This window comes from Pan paniscus, chromosome 7, assembly GCF_029289425.2.
Source record: "Pan paniscus chromosome 7, NHGRI_mPanPan1-v2.0_pri, whole genome shotgun sequence".
Classification (NCBI taxonomy): Eukaryota; Metazoa; Chordata; class Mammalia; order Primates; family Hominidae; genus Pan; species Pan paniscus.
The window spans coordinates 161,606,990-161,632,892 of record NC_073256.2 but is presented as its reverse complement, the minus strand read 5'-3'; the positions used below and the strand labels follow the sequence as shown (position 1 = coordinate 161,632,892).

The 25,903-nt window shown below is 51.3% G+C and overlaps 2 protein-coding genes across 2 annotated transcripts; one reads left to right on the top strand and one right to left on the bottom strand.

Moving 5' to 3' along the window:
- Nucleotides 1-1,077: 1,077 nt before the first annotated feature.
- LOC134730837 (uncharacterized) lies at nt 1,078-1,914 on the top strand. The gene has a single exon (XM_063606508.1). It carries the CDS (start codon nt 1,091-1,093, stop codon nt 1,844-1,846), a length of 756 nt encoding a protein of 251 aa, XP_063462578.1. The 5' UTR covers nt 1,078-1,090; the 3' UTR covers nt 1,847-1,914.
- Nucleotides 1,915-4,376: 2,462 nt separating this feature from the next.
- HGH1 (HGH1 homolog) lies at nt 4,377-7,378 on the bottom strand. Its single transcript, XM_034966889.3, has 6 exons — nt 6,674-7,378; nt 6,476-6,576; nt 6,270-6,368; nt 6,013-6,104; nt 5,802-5,924; nt 4,377-5,725 (listed from the first exon to the last, which is right to left on the bottom strand). The coding sequence occupies exons 1-6, from the start codon at nt 7,264-7,266 to the stop codon at nt 5,546-5,548; spliced, it is 1,188 nt and encodes a 395-aa protein (XP_034822780.2). The 5' UTR covers nt 7,267-7,378; the 3' UTR covers nt 4,377-5,545.
- Between the last annotated feature and the right edge of the window lie 18,525 nt (nt 7,379-25,903).

Below are 25,903 nucleotides of genomic sequence, written 5' to 3'. Positions count from 1 at the left end.
GCCACTACACCCAAACCTTGTCCTTATTTTCTGTATCCCAGGCAATTTGCCAAACAAGGCCTGAGGGTGAGCAAAGGAATATCAAACACATGCTTTGCTCTCAAGAAGCTCGTGGTCCAAAATGGATGAGAAAGTGTGTCTTTCCAGTTCAAGCCAGCCCATTCTGGGGCCTTTTCTGCAGCAAACATGCCAAGTGCACCCACAGATCTCGGTGGAGGAGACCCCAATTCCCCAGACTCACTGGTCTGTACCAAGCACCAGACCCTTGCAGACATTCCCAGGATGGCTGCCCATCAGGCAGCCCTGCCCTCCAGGCCCACAGCCACTGTGCTGTCCAGCTCACAGCAGAGATGACACATTTGGGTTGGGCTTCCCCACCATGGGGGCTCAATTTCATCATCTGTAAAGCAAGGATTGCTTGGTTGTGTTAGGACTTGAGATCCCAGATGTGAACTGCCCCCACGGGCTGGGCACCTGAATGTCTTCTGTGAACGGGGGCAGGACTGCTACAGGTGGTAGTTGTAGCTGGTGCGACTGCCCAGAATGGCACCCGGCACAGAGCTAGCACTCAAACGTTAGCAGTAATAGTGCCCACAGGGCACTCTGGGGTCCAGAAGGGAGGAGCAAGGTTGGCTTCTGTCTCTTGGAACTGTCAGATCAGAGGTAGGCTCAGGAGTGGGGCCCTTGCTTGCCCTGGGGTGTGTGGTCAAGTCTGCAGAGGTCTCTAGGTGGGACGCTTCCCGCACCTTGCTGGCCTGGGCAGGAGGTGCTTCAGGCTCCAGTGGAGAAGGCCGGGAGACAGAGCTCCTGCCTGCCTTCCTCTGGCTCAGCCCACCTTAGGGCCCAGCTGAGTGTGGCCATGGCATCCTCTCGAAGAAGGAGGGGGTGCAGTTGAAATGGTGGTTGACACGTATGTGTCCCTTTTCCTGTCTTTATGCCCCAGAAATCCCCACCCTCATTTCTTTAACAGCTTTCTGTGGCCAGCCACATCCATAGGGGTCCACAGAGGCCTCACCCTGGCTGCAGCCCTTGAAATGGGTTTTCACCTCACAGAGAGTGGGCCCCATGTGGGCAGGACTGGTCCCACAAGATGTCCTCAGAGTGGGCAGGTCCTCAAAACAAGAAGACGCACCCTTTGAGGGCACAATGCAGGTACAGCTCTAGAATTCTCCACTCTAGAACCTGCCCCTCCTCTCCCAGAGCTGGCCCTCCCCCTGCCCAGTCCAGAGCTGTGCCAGCCCCCGCCCTGAGCTTGCAGCCCCATCACTCCCTGCCTCTGCCGCAGTCCCAGCAAGTCTTCAGAAGTGTGGCTGCTGCCTCAAGAGGGACGCAGTTCCCACCCAGCATCCCCTACCACCCTGGCCCCTGCCCTCTGACACAAGTCAGGTCTCAGCTGTGCCCCCCAAGACTGGTGAAACTGGACCACCACACCCCCTTCCATGCACTGCCCTCCGTGAAGGGCAGCAGCAGGCAGAAGCTGGATCACAGAACCTTCACGGAGCAGGTGCGTGAGTGCAAGGACAATGGCTACCTGCTCTCCTCCAAGAAGATCAGTTCTGGGGCCTTCTCCAAGGTGTACTTGGCCGATGCCACCCATGAGTGCATGCACCACAACCCCAAGCTGTCCTCCCACCTGCAGGGCAAGCGCCATGGTAAGACAGGCTTACCTCCCTCCCCAAAGGGCTCCAGTGCCCCCCAGCAGGCCCCTCCGTGTCCCAAACCCACTCAGGCACCATCCAGCTGCTCCAGCTTCCTCCGCCTGATACTCTCCCCAGTCCCATTTCCTCCCCAGAGGCCTCCCCGGGGCTCCTGCAGGCTGACCATCCCCTGTTCCCAAACCACTTGAACACAAAGTACTTGGCACAGGAGGGAGCAGGGAGGTCATCACTGCCCTCCAAAGGCACTGCTCACCCAGCGTCCCCCCTGAGGATTCCAGCAAAGTGTATAAAGGACAGGGGCCTGCCCTACCACAGCCAGCCCCTCAAGGGCCAAATCTCACACAGCAAGCGCCCTTCACCCTACAGATAGCTATCAAGATCGTCTCTACAACCGAGGCCCCGGTGGAGTTCTCCCGCAAGCTCCTACCCCGTGGGATCTCTGTCACTCAACGCTACCTACAAGCACCTGAACATGTGGGCAGAAGCCTGGACACAGCCTGTCCCCACCCTCCGCCTCCCCAAGGGTAGCTCTCCCCAGCCAGCTGCTTGCCCCAGGCCTACTATCACCCCCTCCCACCTTGGACCTCCCTTTCACCCCAGGGCTGGAGCCCAACCCCATCCTGGAACCTGGATCTGGTACCCTTGACAGTTCCAGCATACCCTTGGCCCTGCCTCCGGGTGATGGCAGGTGCGTGGGCTGCAGGTGCAGCTGTATGAGACCTATCAGAGCAGCTGGCTCGTGCTGGAGCTGGTGCCCTGGGGTGACCTGCTGGAGCACATCCAGGCTGCATTGGATCACCTCTGCCGCCCAGGGCTGGAGGAGAAGGAAGCCCTTGGACTCTTCTGGCAGCCAGTTAGTGCCACGGCACACTGCCACAGTGTGGGCATCGTGCACCAGTGAGGGCGGCACCTGGGCCAATCGTCTGCCCACATGCACAGAGAGGCCCACTTGAGCCCAGGTCAGCCCCACCTCCTGCCTCCCCTCTCCCATGCAGGGACCTGAAGTGCGAGAACATCCTGCTGGACAACCATGGCCTTCTCAAGCTGACCGGTGGGCCCACAGCCCCCACCCTGGGGTTGAATGCCTCCACCTGCAGGGGCCCACACCCCACACTTGTCCCAGCCAGGCCCCTGCATTCAGCCCTCCCAGAAGGCCTGCAGGCCACCCTTACCCTCGGGCCTGAGGTCACTGGCCTAACCCCCACGTGTGCCCCCAGACCAGGCCCACCTCATCCACACCCACACTCTTGCTGTCGGCCACACACTGCATGCAACCCCGCAAACCTCCACAGCCATCCCTGCAGACTGGCGTCCTCAAGTCCCTCTCCCTGCACCCCTGCCCCTCACGCATAGTGCCACCCTCCCCACACACCTCGTACAGACTTTGGCTTCGCAGGCTGCATAGGGCCCAGGAACTCACCGCTCAGCACTTTCGGCGGCTCCCCAGCCTACACAGAGATCCTCATGAGCAGCAAGTATAGCGGGGAGTGGGCCGACCTGTGGAGTCTGAGTGCCCCCAGGGCACCCAGACCCTGTGGCCAGGGCCCACGGGAGGGCTGGGTAAGGGCCACACCCTTAGGAGCTCGTGCCCCCAGAGGTCTCACCTTCTATGCCATGGTGAGTGGGAAGCTGCCCTTCAAGGAGCGCCAGCCCCACTGCATGCTGCACCTCATGCACCGCGGTCCCACCTTCTGGCCAGGTCTGTTCCCAGGTGAGCACCACCCCATGACCCTCCCACACCTAGCTCAGGCCTAGAGAGCAACAGTGAGGGAGACCTGGACTCCCAGGAGGGTAGTCCCGCGTGGTGGAAGAGACTGAACCTGGCATCCTCCCCGCTTAGGCTGGGAAGCGTTTGGTCCACGCAAGGCAGTGACAAGTGCTGGGGAAGCTGGGCTGCTGGAGGACCTGACTCAGAATGCAATTCAGGAAAGGCAGTGGCTGTGAACCTAAGCTCTGCACTAGCCCAGGGCACACTGCCTTGCCCCTCTATGCCTCAGTCTCCCCACTGGTAACAGAACTGACCCCTCTAAGCCGCTGGCGCTGTTGGCAGTGATATGCATGGGGTGAGGGTGGGTGCTGGAGGTGATGAGAGGCTGCAGCCGTGAGCCCTTGCCCACAGTGCCAGGACTTGATTCGGGGGCTGCTGCAGCTGCACCCAAACGCATGCCTGGGCCTGCAGCAGGTGGCTGCACACTGCTGGATGCTGCCTGCAGCGAACACGCTCTTCCTCAGTGCTGTGCCAGGTGTAGTGTGGCCCTGTGGGTGAGCAACTGAGCAGCATGTGGTCCCTCTGCACTCCACCTGACCCCACTGTGGCCCCTTGCAGAGAAGCAGGTGCAGTCCCAACTCCCAGCATCCGTGGATGACCTGGAGCCTGGCACAGACTTAGAGCGCCAACAGCCAGTCCTGCAGCTGCACTGCCCCAGCAGCAGGGCATCCCCAAGGAGAATACGGGCCCTGAGCTCAGGCCTCCGGAAGCGCACCCCAGAAGAGGGGTGGGTTCTGCCCAGCTGGTCCTCTAGAGCTTGTAGCAGCCAGCCTGGGAGTGAGCGCCTCCAGGAGGCGCTCCAGTAAACTGAGGGTGGGTGGGTGGGGCAAGGCCAGATAAAGCATTTATTCTGTGAAGACAGTGCTGATGTCTGAGTGCTAAGAGGGCAAGTGGGCTCCAGTGGCAGGTGGGGGATCTGGCCAGGGGAAAACATGGTCCACACATGCCTGCATGAGTGGCAGAGCTTTAATGGGGGCAGGTGAGAGGAGATCCTGGAGGCGGGAGACGCCCGGCACCCAAGCCACAGCAGGAGACCACAGGGGACGCTCCAGTTTTAGGGTGTGGAGTGAGGCATTGTGAATTGCCAAGAAGACAAGCTAAGCTCCTTCACCAGGGCTCGAGGGGCCTGGGAGGGCCCATCAGTGAGCAGGGGCCAGCCCTCAGGATCCCAATGCAAGAGGTGGCAGTGAGGTCAGGTCAGCTCAGGAAGGGAAGAGTGTGGCAAGAGCCACCATGACAGCCTGTGGGGCTTGGCAGCCACATAACTGTCAGGTGAGGGATGCACATAGGTCCAGGGGAGAAGCACATAAGGCGCCTGGGCCTATAGTGGGCTCTACCACAGGGGCAGAGGGTGGCTGGGGGAGAAGCTTGGGCAGGGACCAGGCTGCAGGCACATCTGGAGGCTCTTGGCAGAGGTAAGAAGGCCAGGGAGGAGTGGCCCAGGCTCAAGGAAGCTGACCAGGGAGATGGCCTAGCTAGAGAGGCCAATGAGAGCACCCACTCAATCTGAGACTGGGAAACAGGAAGACTTAGGAAGCTGACAAGGGTTGAGGGCAGGGTCCTGGAGCATAGGTCAAGCAGGGAGGCACAGTCCTAGAAAAACCCCAGGATCTACGTATGGCTGGGTCAGCCCTTTGAGGCCAGGTCTCAGGGAACAGGGAGCTGAGAGCTGCAGGGAGTGAGGCTGACAAAGCAGCACTTGTACCTATGCGCCCACCTCTGCCCAGACTCTGCAGTGCCCTGGGGATTGGGAGGCTTCAGCTGGCTCCTTGGGGCTTGCGGTGGTTTTCTGTCCAGTCCCCACGCCGTGCCCAGGAAGAGTCTTCTCATGGCTCCCTGGCCATCCGCCTGCCACCTCCACCTTCTGCACAGGCAGCCGAGTCACGGTGCCTACCTCACAGTACTGCTCTGCACAACCTTCATTCTTGCTGGTAGCAACACTGCACAGGGCTGGGACGTGCCTCCAATCCTTACTGGAGCCTAAGCGTAACTCTACTTCTCAGAAGAGCACAGTCTCTGAACAAGGGGACCCAGGGGGCCTGTAGACAGCTGCAGGAAGGCCTGGTCTGAGGAAGCCTGGCAAAGGGGACCCTGGAGCTGGTGTCCGGCTGCAGCGGCCTCAGGTGGGTGTGGCCCTCTCCACCCATGGCTCTGGGGCCAGCTCCCGCTCCAACTGCTCCCGCTCCAACTGCTCCTGCTCCCGGCAATCCAGCTGCTGCAGCTGCTGCTCCACATCCTCAGGCACCTGCACCTCCAGCAGGTTTTCCATGCCACGTTCAGGCTCGTCCCCAATAAGCACCTGCCAGACGGGAGGCAGGTGAGCAGCTGGCCAGCTACAGACACCCCTTCCCCAGCCTCTCCAACCCTGCACCAACCTGGATGAGCTTCTCACAAGCCGTCCGCACGTCGGGCTCCGGCTCCCAGCTGTGCAGCTCTCGAAGGATCAGGTAGGCTCCCTGGTCCCGCACCTGCTGCCGACCTGGTGCTGTGGCTGTCAGCTGAGGAGGTGGAAGAGGTTACCCAGATGTCAGCATGCTCATGTGTGTGTGTCGGGGTGGTGCTTATTGCAGCAGGGCTCCTGCTCACCAGCATGATGGCTTCAACAAGCATCTTGCGGATGTCTGCATCAGGTTCTCGCTGCTTGTCTGGTGGCAGGTACTGCAGGTCGACAGGCAGCCCTAGGGGTGAGTGTGTGGGAGCCACTGTGTCCCTGGGCTGGGCAGCCTGTGCTCAGCAACTCACTGCTGCAAAGTTTCAGGAGCCTGGGGCCTGGACACCTCTCTCTCCCTCCACTGGCCTCCCTCCTCTCCGGCCAACTCTGAGGCTCCACACTAGCCACTCACGTTCCATCTCTTCCTCGGAGAAATCTTCAGGCCCAGCCAAGGGCAGGAGCAAAAAGGGGAGAATGTCCACCTCAGGTCCAAGCAACCACTCGTGATGTCCTGAGGGATGGTGAGGGTGGGGAGACGGGAATGGAAACTGGTCCAGAGCAGCCCCGGAGTCCAGTCCCCACACCTGGCAACGCGCCCCCGCCACACCCACCACTCACGGTGCTCGAAGCAGCAATTCCGCAGCGTCCCCACCACCCCGCCCCTGCGTACAGAGGAGTCGGGGTACTGGGTAAGGGGCAGCAGCCGCTGGACCACGCACCTGTTGGGAGGTGTCACTTAGCGCCGTCCCCGCTAACTTCCGTCCCCTCCCCACCCGCGCGTCCCCTCCCCACCCGCGCGGGCGCCCTGGGCTTCACCTGTCGGGGTCCAGTAGGAAGGCCCGCGCCGCAGGGCGTTGGCTGAGGTTGGAGAGCAGCGGCGCTAGGTAGTGCAGGGGCGCGCGGGCGTTGTAGCCGGGCGTGCACAGCGCGCGCACCAGCCACTCCAGGCCCGAGTCTGCCGGCTCCGCGGCCGCCAGCGCCGCCATCAGCGCTGCACACGGCGCCGGCTCGCGACTGAGGTTGGCTAGCGCGGCGGCCGCCTCCTCGGCCCAGGGCCACTGCGGGTCCAACGCGCGGCCCAGCAGGCGCGCTGGCAGCCCGGGGTCGGCCGCCAGCAATGTCTCGTGCAGGCCGGGGTCGGCGGCCAAGTTCACGAGCGCGCGGGCGGCGTCGCGGGCCGGGGCAGAGGCCGGCGCCAGCTCCATCAGCGCCTGCAGCAGCGCCGCCTGCCCCGCCAACAGCGCGCGGCCGGGCCCGCAGCCAGTCAGCGCCAGCACGTGCCGCACCGCCGCCGCCTGCAGGTCCGCCCGCGCGCCCGGCGCCAGGAAGGGCAGCAGCTTCACCACCTCCGCCTCCGGGCTTGCCTCCGGCCCTCCCGGGGCGCCAGCGCCAGCCCCGGCCTCCCCCATGTCGAGCGACACTCTGCGGCCACCCGACCGGTGCCAGCGGTCCGCTTAGGGGTCCGCCGTGTGGCCCGCAACCCCGCCCACCAGAGGAGCGAAAGCCGCCCTGGCCAATCCGAGGCTGCGCACTGGGCTCAAGGGGCGGGACCGGCGTGCGGAGGGGACGGGCCAGGCCGCGCGCGGGGCGTTATGGGTCTCGGCGTCTGGCCGGAAGCTGCGGAGGTTGGAGACTGAGCGCTGTGGTGTCCCGAGCCATGGGGGCTGAGGGCCGGCGCGATTTGTCCGCCTCCCGCGTCCACACTCGCTGGAAACGTCCATGTAGTCTCGGCTAGGTCGGCCAGTGCTTCCCACTGGGCGCTGGCCACGCCGAACCTGGTCAGCCGGCCCTGGCTTCTCGTGGGCCCTGAGGGTCTGAGGCCCGCGCCCCGGCTCCTAGACTAGGCTGTCGGGTCAGAGAAGGGCTGAATGGGGGAGTGGCCACGGGCCTCTCGGAAGGAAGGCCTGCTCTTGTCCAGGCTGGCACGGCCACCGAGAAGCTCAGGCCGTCCAGGGACAGGACAACACAGGGCCCCAGTGGGGACCTGAGGAGGCAGCTTTGGAGAGGCCTCTGGGCATCTCTGAGCTGGTAGCTTTGGGGCATTTGTCAGGACGTCTTCAGTCGCAAGTGACAAACCCAACTCAAACTGACTTGCACGAAAAGAAAATTTGTAAATGAAGGTTTGGAGGGAGCCAGCTTCTGGCACTGCTTTACCCAGGAGCTCTCTGGAGCCTTGTACTGTCTACCCTACCATCGCTCTCCCTCTCTGCTGCCCTGCTGCTCTGTGGCTCCATATCATTTCCACCTGCCACTGGCCGATTTTCTCAGAGCGGTTAGGAAAGAAAGACACTGGGACCTCCCAGTTCCATGGTCGTGGCAGAAGAGTTTCTCTGTCCCAGTATTGGAGTCTGCCCCAGGAAAGGACTCCAGTTCTTCACGTGTCCTCCACTGTGGGCGGAGCAGCAACGTTCTAGAGACACACAGACTGGGAGGAAGGGAGGGCAAAAGAAGGGCATTCCCTCACTCCAGCATTTTTTGGGCACCAGCCATCTGCCAAGCTGGTAGCTCAGGACACGGAACCAAACAACTTTGGTGGCCTTTCTGGCCTTGGGGTCTTTGCACTTGCTGTCTCTTCTGCCTGGAATGCTCTTTTCTCAGCTGTACACAAGGCTGGCAACTTCTGATTATTTGTCAGAGCTATCTTCTCTGGGCAACTTACAGAGACTCAGCCCACCCGCCACCCATGACTGCTTGGTTTCTGTCTGCCTCCTTCAAGATAGCAGTACTTAGGCCAGGTGCGGTAGCTTATGCCTATAATCCCAGCGTTTTGGGAGGCCAAGGCGGGTAGATCACCTGAGGTCAGCAGTTTGAGACCAGCCTGGCCAACATGGTGAAACCCCCCCTCTGCTAAAAAAAATACAAAAGGTAACCGGGGGTGGTGGCACACTCCTCTAGTCCCGCCTACTCGAGAGGCTGAAGCAGGAGAATTGCTTGAACCCGGGAGGAAGAAGTTGCATTGAGCCAAGATAGCGCCACTGCACCCCAGCCTGGGCAACAGAGGGAGACTCCATCTCAAAAATAAAATAAATAACAGTAAATTAGGCCGGGTGCGGTGGCTCACACCTGCAGTCTCAGCACTCTGGGAGGCCAAGGCATGTGGATCACTTGAGGCCAGGAGTTCGAGACCAGCCTGGCCAACATGGTGAAACCCATTTCTACTAAAAATATAAAAATTAGCCGGGCATGGTGGCGTGTGCCTGTAGTCCTAGCTACTTGGGAAGCTGAGGCAGGAGAATTGCTTGAACCTGGTAGGGGGAGGTTGTAGTGAGTGGAGATTGTGCCACTGCACTCCATCCTGGGTGACAGAGTGAGACTGTCTCAAAAAAAAAAAAAAAAAGATAACAGTACTTAAAGGAAGGTAATAAAATTTAAGCTTCATGGTGCCTTGCTTGGACGGGTCCTTTCCAAAGCTTCCCTGAGAGCAAACCTTGCATAGTGTTCATATATATAGTCATAATGGTTTTGCAAAGTAGGGTGTAGCAGACATTATTGGTGCAAAACCCACTAGGATGGCTATGATCAAAAACACAGATTTTTTTTTTTTTTTTTGAGATGGAGTTTTGCTCTTGTTGCCCAGGCTGGAGTTCAATGGCACGATCTCAGCTCACTGGAACCTCCACTCCCAGGTTCAAGCAATTCTCCTGCCTCAGCCTCCCGAGTAGCTGGGATTATAGGCATGCACCACCACGCCTGGCTAATTTTTTTTTGTAGTTTTAGTAGAGACGGGGTTTCTCCATGTTAGTCAGGCTGATCTCGAACTCCTGACCTCAGATGATCCGCCCACCTTGGCCTCCCAAAGTGCTGGGATTACAGGCGTGAGCCACTGCACCCGGCCAAAAACACAGATTAAACAACTGTTGATGAGGATGTGGAGAAATTGGAACCCACATACACTGCTGGTAAGACTGTAAAATGGAGCCGCCACTGTGGAAAACATTTTGTCAGCTCCTCAAAAAGTCAGACATTTGCCGGGCGTGGTGGCTCGCGCCTGTAACCCCAGCACTTTGGGAAGCCAAGGCTGGTCGATCACAAGGTTAGGAGTTCGAGACCAGAGTGACCAGCATGATGAAACCCCATCTCTACTAAAAATACAAAAATTAGCCGGGCACGATGGCACGCGCCTGTAATCCCAGCTATTCAGGAAGCTAAGGCAGGAGACTCGCTTGACCCCAGGAGGCAGAGGTTGCAGTGAGCGAAGACGGTGCCACTGCACTCCAGCCTGGATGACAGAGGCAGACTCCATCTCAAAAAAAAAAAAAAAAAAAATCAAAAAAACGTAAACAGAGTTATCATATAACCCAGCAATTCCACTCCCAAGCATATAGTCAAGAGAAATGAAAACTGAAAACCACACAGAAACGTGAACGTGTACAAGCAGCATTATTCACAGTGGTCAAAAGGTGGAAACAACCCAAATGTCCATCAACTGACGAATGGAAAAATAAACAGATAAATCCATGCAAAGGGATATTATTCAGCCATAAAAAGGAGCAAAGTACTGACATATGCTGCAACACATATGAACTCCAAAATCTTAGGTTAAGTGAAAGAAAGAAATCACAAGAGATCACATATTTTATGATCCCATTTATAAGACACGTCCGGAATAGACAGTTCATAGAGACAGAAAGTAAATTAGCAGTTGTCAAGGGAAGGGTAGGGTAAGGGGAGTAGGAGTGACTGTTAGTGGGTGCTATGCACTGAACAGTGTCCCTCCAAAAAATGCATATGCTGAAGTCCTAACCCCAGTGTGACTGTGTTTAGAGATGGGGCCTCTAAGGAAGTGGAAGGGCACTCACCAAAAGCCAAATCTGTCAGTACTTTGATCTTGGACTTCTTCCTAGTCTCCAAAAATGTGAGAAAATACATTTCTATTGTTTAAACCACCTAGTCTATGGTATTTTGTTATGGCAACCTGAGCTGACTGAGACAATGGATTTGGGCTTTCTTTTTTGGATGTTGAAACTGTTCTAAAATTAGATTATGCTGGTAGTTGCACAACTGTGAATATTTAAATTGTAAATATTCTAAACATTTAAATTGTACTAAAACATTTAAATCGTACACTTTAAATGGGTTGATTGTATTTAAACTATATATCAAAGCTGTTAAGAGGGCACCCATGTAACATTTGGGACACGTTGATACCAAAAAGTATTTGTTGTTTGTCTGAAATTCAAATTTAACTGTATCCTGGACAGTAAATTTTGAATTTCAGACAAACAGTAAATACCGTATCCTCTATTCGAATTTAACTGGGTATCCTGTATTTTATCTGGCAACCTTATTTGCAGCCTGTTGGCTTTCTGGCACTCACCCATGAGCCCACAGACAAGTCTCTGTTTAGGAGAGAAAAATACCTTCCTGAATACTGAGGAAACCCATGATGTCACCCAAACTGATCAACTGATGTCACTAATGAATGTGAACAAAAACCAAGAATCACTAGATATTAAGTAAACCAAAGGCATATACCTATTTACAGAGGTAACACAGTATGTGAAGCAGAAGGGAACTTTTTTTTTTTTTGAGATGGAGTCTGGCTCTGTCGCCCAGGCTGGAGTGCAGTGGTGCGATCTTGGCTCACCCAAGCTCCGCCTCCTGGGTTCACACCATTCTCCCGCCTCAGCCTCCCGAGTAGTTGGGACTACAAGCGCCTGCCAGCACGCCCGGCTAATTTTGTTTTGTGTTTTGTTGTTGTTGTTGTATTTTTAGTAGAGACAGGGTTTCACTGTGTTAGCCACGATGGTCTCGATCTCCTGACCTTGTGATCCACCCTCCTCGGCCCCCCCTGGGATTACAGGCATGAGCCACCACACCTGGCCGGGAACTTTTATTTATTTATTTATTTATTTATTTTTTGAGGTGGAGTCTCGCTCTATCGTCCAGGCTGGAGTGCAGTGGCGCGATCTCGGCTCACTGCAGCCTCCACCTCTCAGGCTCAAGTGATCCTCCCACCTCAGCCTCCTGAGTAGCTGGGACCACAGATGTGTGCCACCACACCTGGCTAATTTTTTTTTTTTAGATGGAGCCTCTCTCTTTCACCAGGCTGGAGTGCAGTGGCATGATCTTGGCTCACTGTAACCTCCACCTCCCGGGTTCAAGCGGATTCTCCTGCCTCAGCCTCCAGAGTAGCTGGGATTATAGGCACTCACTACCATGCCCAGCTAATTTTTGTATTTTTTTTTCTTTTTTTTTTTGAGGCAGAGTCTCGCTTTGTTGCCCAGGCTGGAGTGCAGTGGTGCAGTCTCGGCTCACTGCAAGCTCCGCCTCCCACGTTCACGCCATTCTCCTGCCTCAGCCTCCCGAGTAGCTGGGACTACAGGCGCCTGCCACCATGCCCAGCTAATTTTTTGTATGTTTTTTAGTAGAGGCAGGTTTTCACCATGTTGGCCAGGATAGTCTTAATCTCCTGAGTTCGTGATCTGCCTGTCTTGGTCTCCCAAAGTGCTGGGATTACAGGCGTGAGCCATGGCGCCTAGCCTAATTTTTGTATTTTTTTTTTAATAGAGACGGGGTTTCACCACGTTGGCCAGGATGATCTGGATCTCTTGACCTCGTGATCTGCTCACCTCAGCCTCCCAAAATGCTGAGATTACAGGCGTGAGCTACCGCGCCTGGCCAATTTTTTGTATTTTTTGCTGAGACAGGGTTTCACCATGTTACCCAGACTGGTCTTGAACTCCTGAGCTCAAGTGGTCTGCCTGCCTTGGCCTCCCAAAGTGCTGGGATTACAGGTGTGTGCCACCATGCCTGGCCAGAACTTTTAAATAATTCTAGTTACTATGCTCTGAAAATTCAGGAAAATACTGCAGCCATAAAACAAGAACAGATGTCATGATAAAGGAGCAATCAAAGAACAAAGATATATTGAACACTGAAATCACGATTGCTGAATTTAAAACCAATGGGAGAGCTGGGCCCAGTGGCTCATGCCTGTAATCACAGCACTTTGGGAGGCTGAGGCGGGCAGATCACGATGTCAGGAGTTCAAGACCAGCCTGGCCAACATGGTGAAACCCTGTCTCTACTAAAAATACAAGAAATTAGCCAGGCACAGTGTTGCGTGCCTGTAATCCCAGCTACTTGGGAGGCTGAGGCAGGGGAATTGTTTGAACCTCGAAGGCGGTGGAGGTTGCAGTGAACCAAGATGGTACCACTGCACTGCAACCTGGGGGCAGAGTGAAACTCTGTCTCAAAATAAACAAATATAATGCAATATAATACAATATAACACAACAAAACCAGTGGAAGATTGAATATGGCTGAAGATTGAATTAGTGTTTGACAAGTTAAAGTTGAGAGTATATCCAAAATGAAAGACAAAATAGGGCTGGGCACAGTGGCTCACACCTATAATCCCAGCGCTCTGGGAGGCCAGGGTGGGCAGATCACTTGAGGTCAGGAGTTTGAGACCAGCCTGGCCAACATGGTGAAACCCTGTCTTTACTAAAAATACAAAAGTTAGATGGGCGTGGTGACGTATGCTGTAATCCCAGCTATTTGGGAGGCTGAGGCAGGAGAATCGCTTCAACCTGGGAGGCAGAGGTTGCAATGAGCCAAGATCGTGCCACTGCACTCCAGCCTGGGTGACAGAGTGAGACTCCATCTCTAAATAAATAAATAAAAGGACAAAGAGGAAAAACATGAGAGGAAAATTAGAAGTTACAAGAAATCTAATATGTCTGTAATAGACAAGAAAAAACTCAACATATGGAAAAAATAATTAGGAGAGGCTTTTCTCCTCTAGCCATATAGTAGACCAAATACTCTAAAAAACCTTCTTACTACAATCTAGAAATGCAAGAGAAGATACAAGAAACATCCTTTAAAATATAAACTGAGCTTATAAGGGAGTCAAGGAAACCTTCAAGAGCTCAAAATGAATGGGAAGTGTAGTGAATTGCAATTTTGCCTTGGCATCTATTTTGAATATAAGTTGGATTTTCTCATTCCAAAATCAAGGCTCAGTCACCCTTGTCACAGTTTCCAGTTCTCCACCTCCTCCAGTTCTTCAGTGGGATTGACCCAGGCATCTGCCTCATTCAACCACCTCCTGGTTGAATAAGGGACATCTACATACAACCTAGTTGACTTGCCCCAGAGACCCCTACACCCTGCATAGACTGCGCAGATATGCTGCTGCAATGACCACCTCTCAGTCACAACACAAATCCACAGAACTCATTCCTGCTTGCTCTGAGAACACCGATTAGAACTCCCCATGGAGGCCGGGTGCGGTGGCTCCCGCCTGTAATCCCAGCACTCTGGGTGGCCGGACGGGCAGATCACGAGGTCAGGAGTTTGAGACCAGCCTGGCCAACATAGTGAAACCCAGTCTCTACTAAAAATACAAAAATTAGCCAGGTGTGGTGGCACACGCCTGTAGTCCCAGCTACTTGGGAGGCTGAGGCGGGAGAATCTCTTGAACCTGGGAGGCAAAGGTTGCAGTGAGCTGACTGTGCTATTGCACTCCAGCCTGGGTGACAGAGTGGACTCCGTCTCAGAAAAAAAGGACTCACCATGGAAACCTGCCTGGGTAAGTAACACCTGGGCTCCAGGAAAGGCTTCGGCCCACGGGCCCCTCTCTTTCCTTCCTTCCTTCCTTCTTTCTTTTTTTTTTTAATGGCGTCTCACTCCGTTGCCCAGACTGGAGTACAGTGGCGCAATCTTGGCTCACTGCAACCTCCGCCCTCTGGGTTCAAGCAATTCTCTTGCCTCAGCCTCTGGAGTAGCTGGGATTACAGGTGACTGCCCTCACGCCCGGCTAATTTTTGTATTTTTAGTAGAGACAGGGTTTCGCTATGTTGGTTAGGCTGGTCTCGAACTCCTGACTTCAGGTCATCCACCTGCCTCGGCCTCCCAAAGTGCTGAGATTACAGGCGTGAGCCACTGCACCTGGCCAAAGGTACAGGCTTATAATGACCTACTTTCGCTCATTATTATGTTTGTGGGAGTCATGATTTTCATTGCTGTGCAGTATTCCATTGTGTGAGTATCTCAGGATGTATACATCCATTTTCGTGTTTCTGGACATTAGGATTATTTCCAATTTTTGCTATTATGAAAAATGCTGCTAAGAACCTTATTTAACGTCTCCAGGTGTACATGGGCAAGAGTGTCTCTAGGATCAGGGCTACGCACATATTCACTTTTACGTGCTTATGCCAGACAACTTTCCAAAAGGGTCGTGGCAATTTACCTTCTGCAGCGACTTCTGATACTAACTACCTAGAGTTAGGCCCCACTTCACAAGTTGAGGGAACAGTCTTCCACAAAACTGTTCTCACTTCAGACACCAGCCACAAGTTTGGGGATTTCCAGGGCCACCCTAACCTCCAACCAACTGGCTACAAATTCAGAGGTCCCCATTACCCACTCGGGCTTGATAAGTTATAGAACAACAGCTCATAAAACTCAAAGAAGGGTTGCAGCCTGGGCAACACAGTACGACCCCCATCTCTACAAAAACATTTAAAAAAATTAGCCAAGGGCCAGGTGCAGTGTCTCACACCTGTAATCCCAGCACTTTGGGAGGCCAAGGCAGACAGATCACTTGAGGCCAGGAGTTTGAGACCAGCCTGGCCAACATGATGAAACCCCCTCTCTATTAAAAATACAAAAATTAGCCGGGCATGGTGGTGTGTGCCTGTAATTCCAGCTACTCAGGAGACTGAGGCATAAGAATCACTGAAACATGGGAGGCAGAGTTTGCTGTGAGCCGGGATCGTACCACTGCACTCCAGCCTGAACAATAGAGTGAGACTCTGTCTCAAAAAAAGAAAAGAAAAGAAAAGAAGAACAAAAAGAAAAAAGAAAAAAAAAAATTAACCAGGCATGGTGGTGTACACCTGTAGTTCCAGGTATTCCGGAGGCTGAGGTGGGAGGATCACTTGAGCCCAGGAGGTCGAGGCTGCAGAGAGCCATGTACTCCAGCCCAGGCGACAGAGTGAGACCTTGAATCAAAAAATAGATAGGTTGATAGGTAGAGAGTTATATGATAGATAGATAGATAGATAGATAGATAGAGAACATAAATTTCAAAAATTAAAAAAATTCTCTAAGGCTGGGCGCCTTTTAATTTTTATATATAGTTGTATTCATTTGCTAAGATTTTGTTTAGAATTTTCGCATCTATGTCCACAAGGAATATTTTGTCTGTGGTTTTCCTTTTTTGGTAATGTCTTTTTCTGGTTTTGTTATCAGAGAAATGTTGACCTCAGAAGGATTGGGAAAATATTTTCTCCTCTTAAATTTTCTGGAAGAGCTTGTGTAGAACTCTTATTATTTTTTCCCTAAACATTTGGTGGAACTCTCCAGCAAAGCCACCTGGGCTGAAATTTTCTTTCTGGGAATATTTTCTACTAAAAATTCAATTCCTTTAATAGATATATGGCTATTCAGGTTTTTTTTCCTTACGTGACTTTTGGTAGTTTTTGTGTTTCAAGGAATTGGTCCATTTCAACTAAATTGTCAAATTAATTGGCATAAAGTTGTTCATAACATCATTGCCTTATTATCCTTTTAGTATCTATAGAATCTGTAGTGATGGCCGGGCGCGGTGGCTCACGCCTGTGATCCCAGCACTTTGGGAGGCCGAGGCGGGGGGATCACGAGGTCAGGAGTTTGAGACCATCCTGGCTAACACGGTGAAACCCCGTCTCTACTAAAAATACAAAAAAAAAATTAGCTGGGCGTGGTGGTGGGCACCTGTAGTCCCAGCTACTTGGGAGGCTGAGGCAGGAGAATGGCGTGAACCCAGGAGGCGGAGCTTGCAGTGAGCTGAGATTGCGCCACTGCACTCCAGTCTGGGCAACAGAGGAGACTCTGTCTCAAAAAAAAAAAAAAAAAAAGAATCTGTAGTGATGTCACCCTCTCGTTTGTAGTGATTGCACCCTCTCATTACTGATATTGGTAATTTGTGTCTTCTTTCTTGTCAGTTTCACCAGAGGTTTGTCAATTTGTTGGTCTTTTGAAAGAACCAGCTTTTGGATCCATTTATGTTTCTCCATTGTGTTCTTTTTCTTTTTCTTTCCTTTTCTTTTTTTTTTTTTTGAGACAGAGTCTCACTCTGTCACCCATGCTGGAGTGCAATGGCGTAATCTCAGCTTACTGCAACCTCTGCCTCCCGGGTTCAAGTGATTCTCCTGCCCTCAGCCTCCCGAGTAGCTGGGATTACAGGTACCCACCACCATCCCCGGCTGATTTTTTGTATTTTTGGTAGAGACGGCGTTTTGCCATGTTGGCCAGGCTCGTCTTGAAGTCCTGACCTCAGGTGATCCACCCGCCTCAGCCTCCCAAAGTGCTGGCATTACAGGAGCGAACCACTGTGCCCGGCCTGTGTTCTTTTTCTATTTCACTGATTACCACCTTGACCTTACTATTATTTCCTTTCTTCTTCTTACTTTGGGTTTAGTTTGCCTCTTTCTTTCTTTTTTTAGATGGAGTTTCACTCTTGTTGCCCAGGCTGGAGTGCAATTTCATGATCTCGGCTCACTGCAACCTCCGCCTCCTGGGTTCAAGCAATTCTCCTGCCTCAGCCTCCCGAGTAGCTGGGATTACAGGCGCCCACCACCACGCCCGGCTAATTTTGTATTTTTAGTAGAGACAGGGTTTCTCCACGTTGGTCAGGCTGGTCTCGAACTCCCGACCTCAGGTGATCCACCCACCTCGGCCTCCCAAAGTGCTGGGATTACAGGCATGAGCCACCACGCCGGCCATTCTCTTTGTAGTTTCTTTTTTTTTTTTTTGAGACGGAGTCTCGCTCCATCACCTAGGCTGCAGTGCAGTGGCGCTATCTCAGCTCACTGCAAGCTCCGCCTCCCGGGTTCACGCCATTCTCCTGCCTCAGCCTCCCGAGTAGCTGGAACTACAGGTGCCCGCCATCATGCTCTGCTATTTTTTTTTTTTTGTATTTTTTAGTAAAGACAGGGTTTCACTGTGTTAGCCAGGATGGTCTCAATCTCCTGACCTCATGATCTGCCCGCCTTGGCTCCCCAAAGTGCTGGGATTACAGGCGTGAGCCACTGCAGCCGGCCTCTAGTTTCTTGAAGTAGAAGCTGAAGTCACAGATTTGAGACCTTCCTTCTATTCTAATGTAGGCTTGTTATTTTTATCCATTTATTCCTTGATTTATGGGTTATTTGTTGTACTTTACTTTTACATAGGTTATAATCCCCTTGCCAGCTTGATGTTATTTTTTACTTTTTGAGACAGAGTCTTGCTCTGTCACCCAGGCTGGAGTACAGTGGCGTGATCTCGGCCCACTGCAACCTCTGCCTCCCAGGTTCAAGCAATTCTCCTGTCTCAGGCTTCCGACTAGCTGGGACTACAGGAGTGTGCCACACCTGGCTAATCACCTCAGGTGATCCGCCCGCCTTGGCCTCCCAACGCGCTGGGATTACAGGCATGAGCCACGGTGCCCGGCCTGATGTTATTTGTATTTCACACGAAAGACTGGGAGGAAGCCACTCACAGAGCAGCACATCATACAGTCCAAGAGCTGGGACTCACCCCTGGGGAAGACCGAGGAAGGGCACTTCATCGTCTCAATCCCAATTTAAATTTGCATGAAAACCCCATGGAAACTGAGGAAGAGGGTCTGAGTCCAAGGCAGTGTCCATCCTCCAAAGGAAAGCACAGGCTTGAGACACACAGACCCAGGGAATATGTATCATGGATAATTAGGTAAATCATGCCCTCTGGTGGCTACTTTTGACTGAGACAAAAGTGTGCACCTTCAGGGCCCGCTGGTGTCCAACAGCTGATGAGCAAGCCCTGGCTTTGATGGTGTCAGGAGTGTCCACAATCACCACCAGGTGGGGAGCCTAAACAATTCCCGAGATAAATGGAAAGATCCAAACTTTGCGGAACTAATTTCAAAGTTACAGGCTGGGCATAGTGGCCCGTGCCAGTAGTCTCAGCTACTCAGGAGGCTGAGGCAGGGAGGATCGCTTCAGCCCGGGAGGTCGAGGTGGCAGTAGCTGTGGTTGTACCACTGCTCTCCAGCCTGGACAACTGAGCGAGACCCCGTTAAAAAAAAAAGTTACAGAATAGTTACAAGAACTGTACAAAGACCTCCCATATACCCTTGGCCCAGAGACCTCAATGAAGTTCCCAAATCACACCTGTTGCCATGACGATGACCTTTCCGCAAAAGGTGTGTCTGAGTCTCTTCCGTCTCCTTCAGTAAGGAACAGTTCTTCAGCCTTTGCCTTCATTCTCTGGACTCTTAACGACCAGCTACCAGCTGCTGGTAGAATATTCCCCCACCGAGGGCTGTCCGGTAGAATATTCCCCCGCCGCGGGCTACCTGGTAGAATATTCCCCGCCGCAGGCTGTCACCCAGGCTGGAGTGCAGTGGCTCCATTATATACTCACTGCAACCTTGAAGTCCTGAGCTGAAGCGATCATACCGCCTCAGTGTCCTGAGTAGCTGGAACAACAGGCACACACCTCCATGACCCGACTTGCTCATTTTCTTTCTTTCTGGTCTTTTTTTTTTTTTTTTTTAAGAGGGAATCTTGCTCTGTTGCCAGGCTGGAGTGCAGTGGCATGATCTCTACTCACTGCAACCTCTGCCTCCTGGGTTCAAGCGATTTCCCTGCCTCAGCCTCCCAAGTAGCTGGGACTACAGGTGCGCGCCACCACACCCAGCTATTTTTTTTTATATTTTTAGTAGAGATGCGGTTTCACCATGTTGGCCAGGATGGTCTTGATCTATTGACCTCGTGATCCACTCGCCTCAGCCTCCCAAAGTGCTGGGATACTTGCCCGTTTTCTAATGGGATGGTTTTTAATTTATAAATAATAATTATATATATTCGTATGGTACATAGTGATATTTCAACATGTATAATGTATAGTGATCAGATCAGGGTAATTAGCACATCCATCGTATCACTGATTTGTGTTGGGAACATCCAATATCCTCCTCCTAGCTATTTGCAACTATATAACTGTTAGCTGTAGCCATCCTACAGTAGTATAGAATGCTAAAACTTATTCTTTCTAGCTGTAATTTTGCAACCTTCAACAAAACTCTCCCTATCTCCTTCCCACCTCCCTTCCCAGCCTCAGTATCCACTGTTCTACTTTTTACTTGTATGAGATCAGCTTTTTTTTAGCTTTCACATGTGAATGAGAACATGCCGCGTTTAACTTCCCGTTCCTTGCTTATTTCACGAACATCATGTCCTCTGGTTCCGTCCATGTTGCTTTTTATTCTTTTCACGGCTGAATAGTATTCCATTGTATATATGTACCATGTTTTCTTTGTGCATTAATCTGTTGTTGGACACTTGAGTTGACTGCATATCTTGGCTACTGTGAATGGTGCTGCAATAAACACAGGGCGCAGATATCTCTTCCACAGACGGATTTGCTTTCCTTTGGATAAATTTCTCAGTTGTAAAATTGCTGGATCATCTGGTATTCTATCTGTAGTTTTTTGAGGAACCTCCATACTGTTATCCACAGTGGCTGTAACAGTTTTCATTCCTTCCAACAGTACATTGTTTTCTCCATATCCTTACCAGTATTTGTTATTTTTTTCTTTTTGACAATAGCCATCCTAACTGGGGTGAGGTAATACTTCATTGTGGTTTTGATTTATATTTCCCTGATGATTAGTGATGTTGAGCATTTTATCATATATTTATTGGCCATCTGTATGTCTTTTGAGAAATATGTCATTCGGTTCATTTGTATGACATGTTTTAATCAGATTTTTGTTGTGGTTGTTGAGATGTTCGAGTTTCTTGTATATTCTGGATATTAATCCCTTTTCAGATGGATAGATCGCAAACATTTCCTGCCAGTCTGTAGCTTATCTTTTCATCTTCTGAACAAGGTCTTTTACAGAGCAAAAGTTTTTAAATTTGATGAAATCCAACTTACTGATTTTTTTCTTTTATAAATGGTGCTTTTGGTGTCGAGTCTAAGAACTCATTCAATCTCTAGGTCCAGAAGATTTTTACTTTTTTCTTATAATTTTTAGAGACAGAGTCTAACTTTGTCACCGAGGTTGGAGTGCAGTGGCAAGAACACGGCTCACTGCAGCCTCAACCTCCCAGGCTCAAGCTAATTTTTGTTTTCGTAGAGATGAGGTTTCATCGTGTTGGCCAGGCTAGTCTCGAACTCCTGACCTCAGGTGATCGACCTGCCTCGGCCTCCCAAAGTGCTGGGACTACAGGAGTGATGGTCCAAACGATTTTTTTGTATTTTCTTCCAAAATGCTTATAGTTTTACATTTTACATTTAAATACATGATCATTTTGAGTTTTGTCTTTGATTTTACAGCGTCTTTTGCCATATTTTTAAAAATCCAGGTCGAGCGCAGTGGCTCATGACTGTAATTCCAGCACTTTGGGAGGCTGAGGTGGGCGGATCACGAGGTCAGGAGTTGGAGACCAGCCTGACCAACATGGTGAAACCTTGTCTCTACTAAAAATACAAAAATTAGCCAGGCATGGTGGCAGGTGCGTGAAATCCCAGCTACTCAGAAGGCTGAGGCACGAGAGTCGCTTGAACCCGGGAGGTGGAGGTTGCAATGAACCGAGATCTCACCACTGCACTCTAGCTTGGGCGATAGATAGAGACCCTGTCTCAAAAAATAAATAAAAAATAAAATAAAATCCATAAATACATGTATCTTTTCTTTCTCTGGGTGCTATGAATATATTAACATATTTTCTATATTGTCTTCTGATATATTTATGTTTTACTTTTTACATTCTAATCTTCAAATCATTTGGAAACTACTTTTGTAAATAACATGAGGTAGGAGTCCAGCCTTGTATTTTTAATCAGTATATTCTGTGCTAGGCATTTTCCTTAAATCGTGTAGATATAATAATTCATTTATTTCTCACAACAGCCTTGTGAGGCATCTTTGCATTTTTATTCCCCTCTCAGAAATGGGGGACCTGGGGCTGGGCGCGGTGGCTCATGCCTGTAATCCCAGCACTTTGGGAGGCCAAGGCGGGCAGATCATCTGAAGTCAGGAGTTCAAGACCAGCCTGGCCAACATGGTGAAAACCTATCTCTACTAAAAAGACAAAAAAAAACTTAGCCAGGCATGGTGGCACATGTCTGTAATCCCAGCTACTTGGGGGGCTGAGGCAGGAGAATCACTTGAACCCAGGAGGCAGAGGTTGCAGTGAGCCAAGATCGTGCCACTGCACTCCAGCCTGGGCAACAGAGCGAGACTCTGAGAAAAAAAAAAAAAATGGGGGACCTGAGGCTTAGAGAACTTAGGTAACTTGCTGAAGTTCACAGAGCTAAAAGGTAGAGGAGCTGGGATTTGAACACAAAGAGTCAACCTCAGGGTGCCTTCACTTACCCATTCACATTGCCCATCGCACAGGCGGCCTCTTATGCCAGCACCACTTATTAAGTCAACCATATCTTCCCCCTGAATCGTAGTGCCGGATTGTATGTATATTAAGTGTCCAGATATAAATGGATGTATTTCTGGATTGTCTATTCTGTACCACTGCTGTTTTCTTTCTTTTTTTTTTTTTTGAGATGGAGTTTCACTCTTGTTGCCCAGGCTGGAGTGCAATGGCAAGATCTTGGCTCACTGCAACCTCCGCCTCCTGGGTTCAAGTGATTCTCCTGCCTCAGCCTCCTGAGTAGCTGGGATTACAGCTGCGTGCCATCATGTCTGGCTAATTGTTTTTGTATTTTTAGTAGAGACAGGGTTTCACCATGTTGGCCAGGCTGGTCTTGAACTCCTGACCTCAGATGATCTGCCCATCTTGGCCTCCCAAAGTGCTGGGATTACAGGCGTGAGCCACCATGCCTGGCCTGGGTTTGTCCATTTTTATATCAATAGTATTTTGATTACAATGTCTTTATAGTAAATATAACTATTCATAAGAGATTCCCTACTCACTCTGTGTCCCGTTACAAGAGTAGTTGCTAGGCAGTGACTCATGCCTGTAATCCCAACATGTTGGGAGGCCGAGGTGGGAGGATTACTTGAGCCTGGGAGTTCCAGACCAGTCTGGACAGCATGATGAAACTCTGTCTCTACAAAAAATACAAAAATTAGCTGGGCACGATGGTGCATGCCTGTAGTCCCAGCTACTTGGGAGGCTGAGGTGGGAGAATCACCTGAGCCCAGGTAAGTCAAGGCTGCAGTGAGACATGATCATACCACTGCACTCCAGCCTGAGTAACAGAGTGAGACCCTGTCTCATTAAAAAAAAAAAAAAAAAAGCTGCTATAATTGATTCTTTTTTTTTTCTTTTTTTCGAGACGGGGTATCGCTCTGTCACCCAGGCTGGAGTGCAGTGGCAAGATCTCGGCTCACTGCAACCTCCGCCTCCTGGGTTCAAGCGATTCTCCTGCCTCAGCCTTCCGAGTAGCTGAGACTACAGGCATGTGCCACCATGGCCGGCTAATTTTCTTGTATTTTTAGTAGAGACGGAGTTTCACCATGTTGGTCAGGCTGGTCTCAAACTCCTGACCTCAAATGATCCACCAGCCTCGGCCTTAATTGATAGTCTTTAATATTATTTTGGTAGTCCTTGCCAAAGCAAAAAGGAAATAAGATGTATATTTTACAAAAGGAGAAATCATCATTATTTGCCAAAGCTGTGATTGTCTGCTTAGGAAATACAAGATAGTTGAGATATTGTTTGGATGAATAAGTAGGTTCAGCTAGGTAACCACATACAAGTCTAGCATCCAAAAGAACAACAGCTTTCCCAGGATTCACCAGGATCCCCTAGTCGGAAATATAGTGACCACCCTTTTGACAGACAGAATTTAAATCAAGAACTTGATTACACAGGTGACAGATGAATAACAGAAATAGGAACCAGCAAGGGAAAAATTAGAGGGAGCAGCTGCCACCGGTAGGCCTGAGAAACAAAAGGAAGAGGCCAACTTATCACGGCAGGCATTAGCTCCACCTGGATATTTCCCCGTCACATTCCCTCTGGTGCCATCTGGTCACTGCAATGGTCAGCTCCCCCTGCAGAGCCCCTACTGCTTGGGGACCACTTGGGTGGGCCAGGTGTTGGCGCAGAGCAGTGTTCCAGAGCTGTGGCTAAGAGCCACGTGTTCTCCTCAAGGTACTAGTTTTCTTGTTTACATTCCTCTATAATGTAGCGTAGCCTTATAAACTTGGACACGCATTCTTCCTGTGTCTTATTAAATTCAAGCACTCTTTTTCATCAGGTTAGACTTCCATGATATCTAAATGAGTTTCCATAAAGGAGAGGTAATCACACCACAGGAAGTTTTTCTCTTTTTTCTTTTTTTTGAGACAGAGTCTCACTTTGTCACCCAGGCTGGAGTGCAGTGGCGCGATCTTGGCTCACTGCAACCTCAGCCTCCCGGGTTCCAGCGATTCTCCCACCTCACCCTCCTGAGTAGCTGGGACTACAGGCGTGTACCACCATGCCTGGCTAATTTTTGTATTTTTAGTAGAGATAGGGTTTCACCATGTTGGCCAGGCTGTTTTTTTGTTTTTTGTTTTGGTGTGTGTGTGTGTGTGGTGGGGGGGGGCGGGGTTTGAGACAGTTTCATTCTTGTTGCCCAGGCTGGAGGGCAATGGCACGATGTAGGTTCACTACAACCTCCGCCTTCCAGGTTCAAACGATTCTCCTGTCTCAGCCTCCCGAGTAGCTGGGATCACAGGCATGCGCCACCACACCTGGCTAATTTTGTATTTTTAGTAGAGACGGGGTTTCTCCATGTTGGTCTGGCTGGTCTTGAACTCTTGACCTCAGGTTATCTGCCCGCCTCCACCTCCCAGAGTGCTGGGATTACAGGCACGAGCCACCAAGACCGGCCCTTTTTTTTTTTTCTTTTTTTGAGACATGGTCTTGCTCTTGTCACCTAGGCTGGAGGGCAATGGTGTGATCTCGGCTCACTGCAACCTCCGCCTCCCGGGTTCAAGCGATTCTCCTGCCTCAGCCTCCCGAGTAGCTGAGACTACAGGCATGTGCCACCACACCCAGCTAATTTTTGTGTTTTAGTAGAGACAGGGTTTTATCATGTTGGCCAGGCTGGTCTCAAACTCTTGACCTCAAGTGATCTGCCTGCCTCAGCCTCCCAAAGTGCTGGGATTACAGGCGTGAGCCACCACACCCGGCCTAAACTAGATAATTTTTTTTTTTTTGACACAGAGTCTCGCTCTATTGCCCAGGCTGTAGTGCAGTGGTGTGATCTCTGCTTGCTGCAACCTCCATCTCCTGGGTTCAAGTGATTCTCCTGCCTCAGCCTCCCAAGTAGCTGGGATTACAGGTGTGAGCCACCACGCTCGGCTAAACTAGATAATTTTTAAGGAACAAGTCTCTTGCCTGATGTGTGGGTGTGATATTATGATATCTGTCATTGGTTTCCATCCACAGTTCCTGGCTTATAACTCCCATATCCCTTGTTATAATGTTGGGGAACTTAGGCCTCAGAGGCAAGACTCAGACAACAGCATCTCTCTCTTTGACCTTTTCCCACCCTCCTTTTTCTCCCCAAGGCAGGACTTTCCCCTGCCTTTGCTGTCTTGGAGATAGCCATAAAGAAGGCTGGGCACGGTGGCTCACGCTTGTAATCCCAGCACTTTGAGAGGCTGAGGCAGGCGGATCACCTGAGGTCAGGAGTTCGAGACCAGCCTGGTCAACGTGATGAAACCCCATCTCTACTAAAAATACAAAATTAGCCGGGCGTGGTGGCACATGCCTGTAATCCCAGCTACTCAGGAGGCTGAGGAAGGAGAATTGCTTGAATCCGGGAGGCGGAGGTTGCAGTGAGCCGAGATCACTCCATTGCACTCCAGCCTGGGCAACAAGACTGAAACTCCATCTCAAAAAACAAAACAAAACAGATAGCCATAAAGAAATCCTCTGACCTACCTTGTCTGATTGTAAGTCATGTGGGGTCCCTCAGATCCCCCCCTGCCCCCTGCTATCTTTCTGTGTCCTGACCAAAAATCAGAGGGCCTTGGCCACTCTGACCCAGCAGCTGCAGGACTGTCCCAGCAGGCTTGAACCCAAACTGGGGGCCTTGACATCGCTAGACACTGATCGAGGTATC

Bases quoted from the DNA above. Each gene is read 5' to 3' on its own strand.
- LOC134730837 (XM_063606508.1), top strand. From the start codon at position 1,091: ATGTCCTCAGAGTGGGCAGGTCCTCAAAACAAGAAGACGCACCCTTTG.
- HGH1 (XM_034966889.3), bottom strand. From the start codon at position 7,266: ATGGGGGAGGCCGGGGCTGGCGCTGGCGCCCCGGGAGGGCCGGAGGCA. The intron at 6,369-6,475 runs GTGAGTGGTGGG...ACCATCCCTCAG, and splicing joins GAATTGCTGCTTCGAGCACC to GACATCACGAGTGGTTGCTT. The intron at 5,925-6,012 runs GTGAGCAGGAGC...CCACCTCCTCAG, and splicing joins TTGTTGAAGCCATCATGCTG to CTGACAGCCACAGCACCAGG.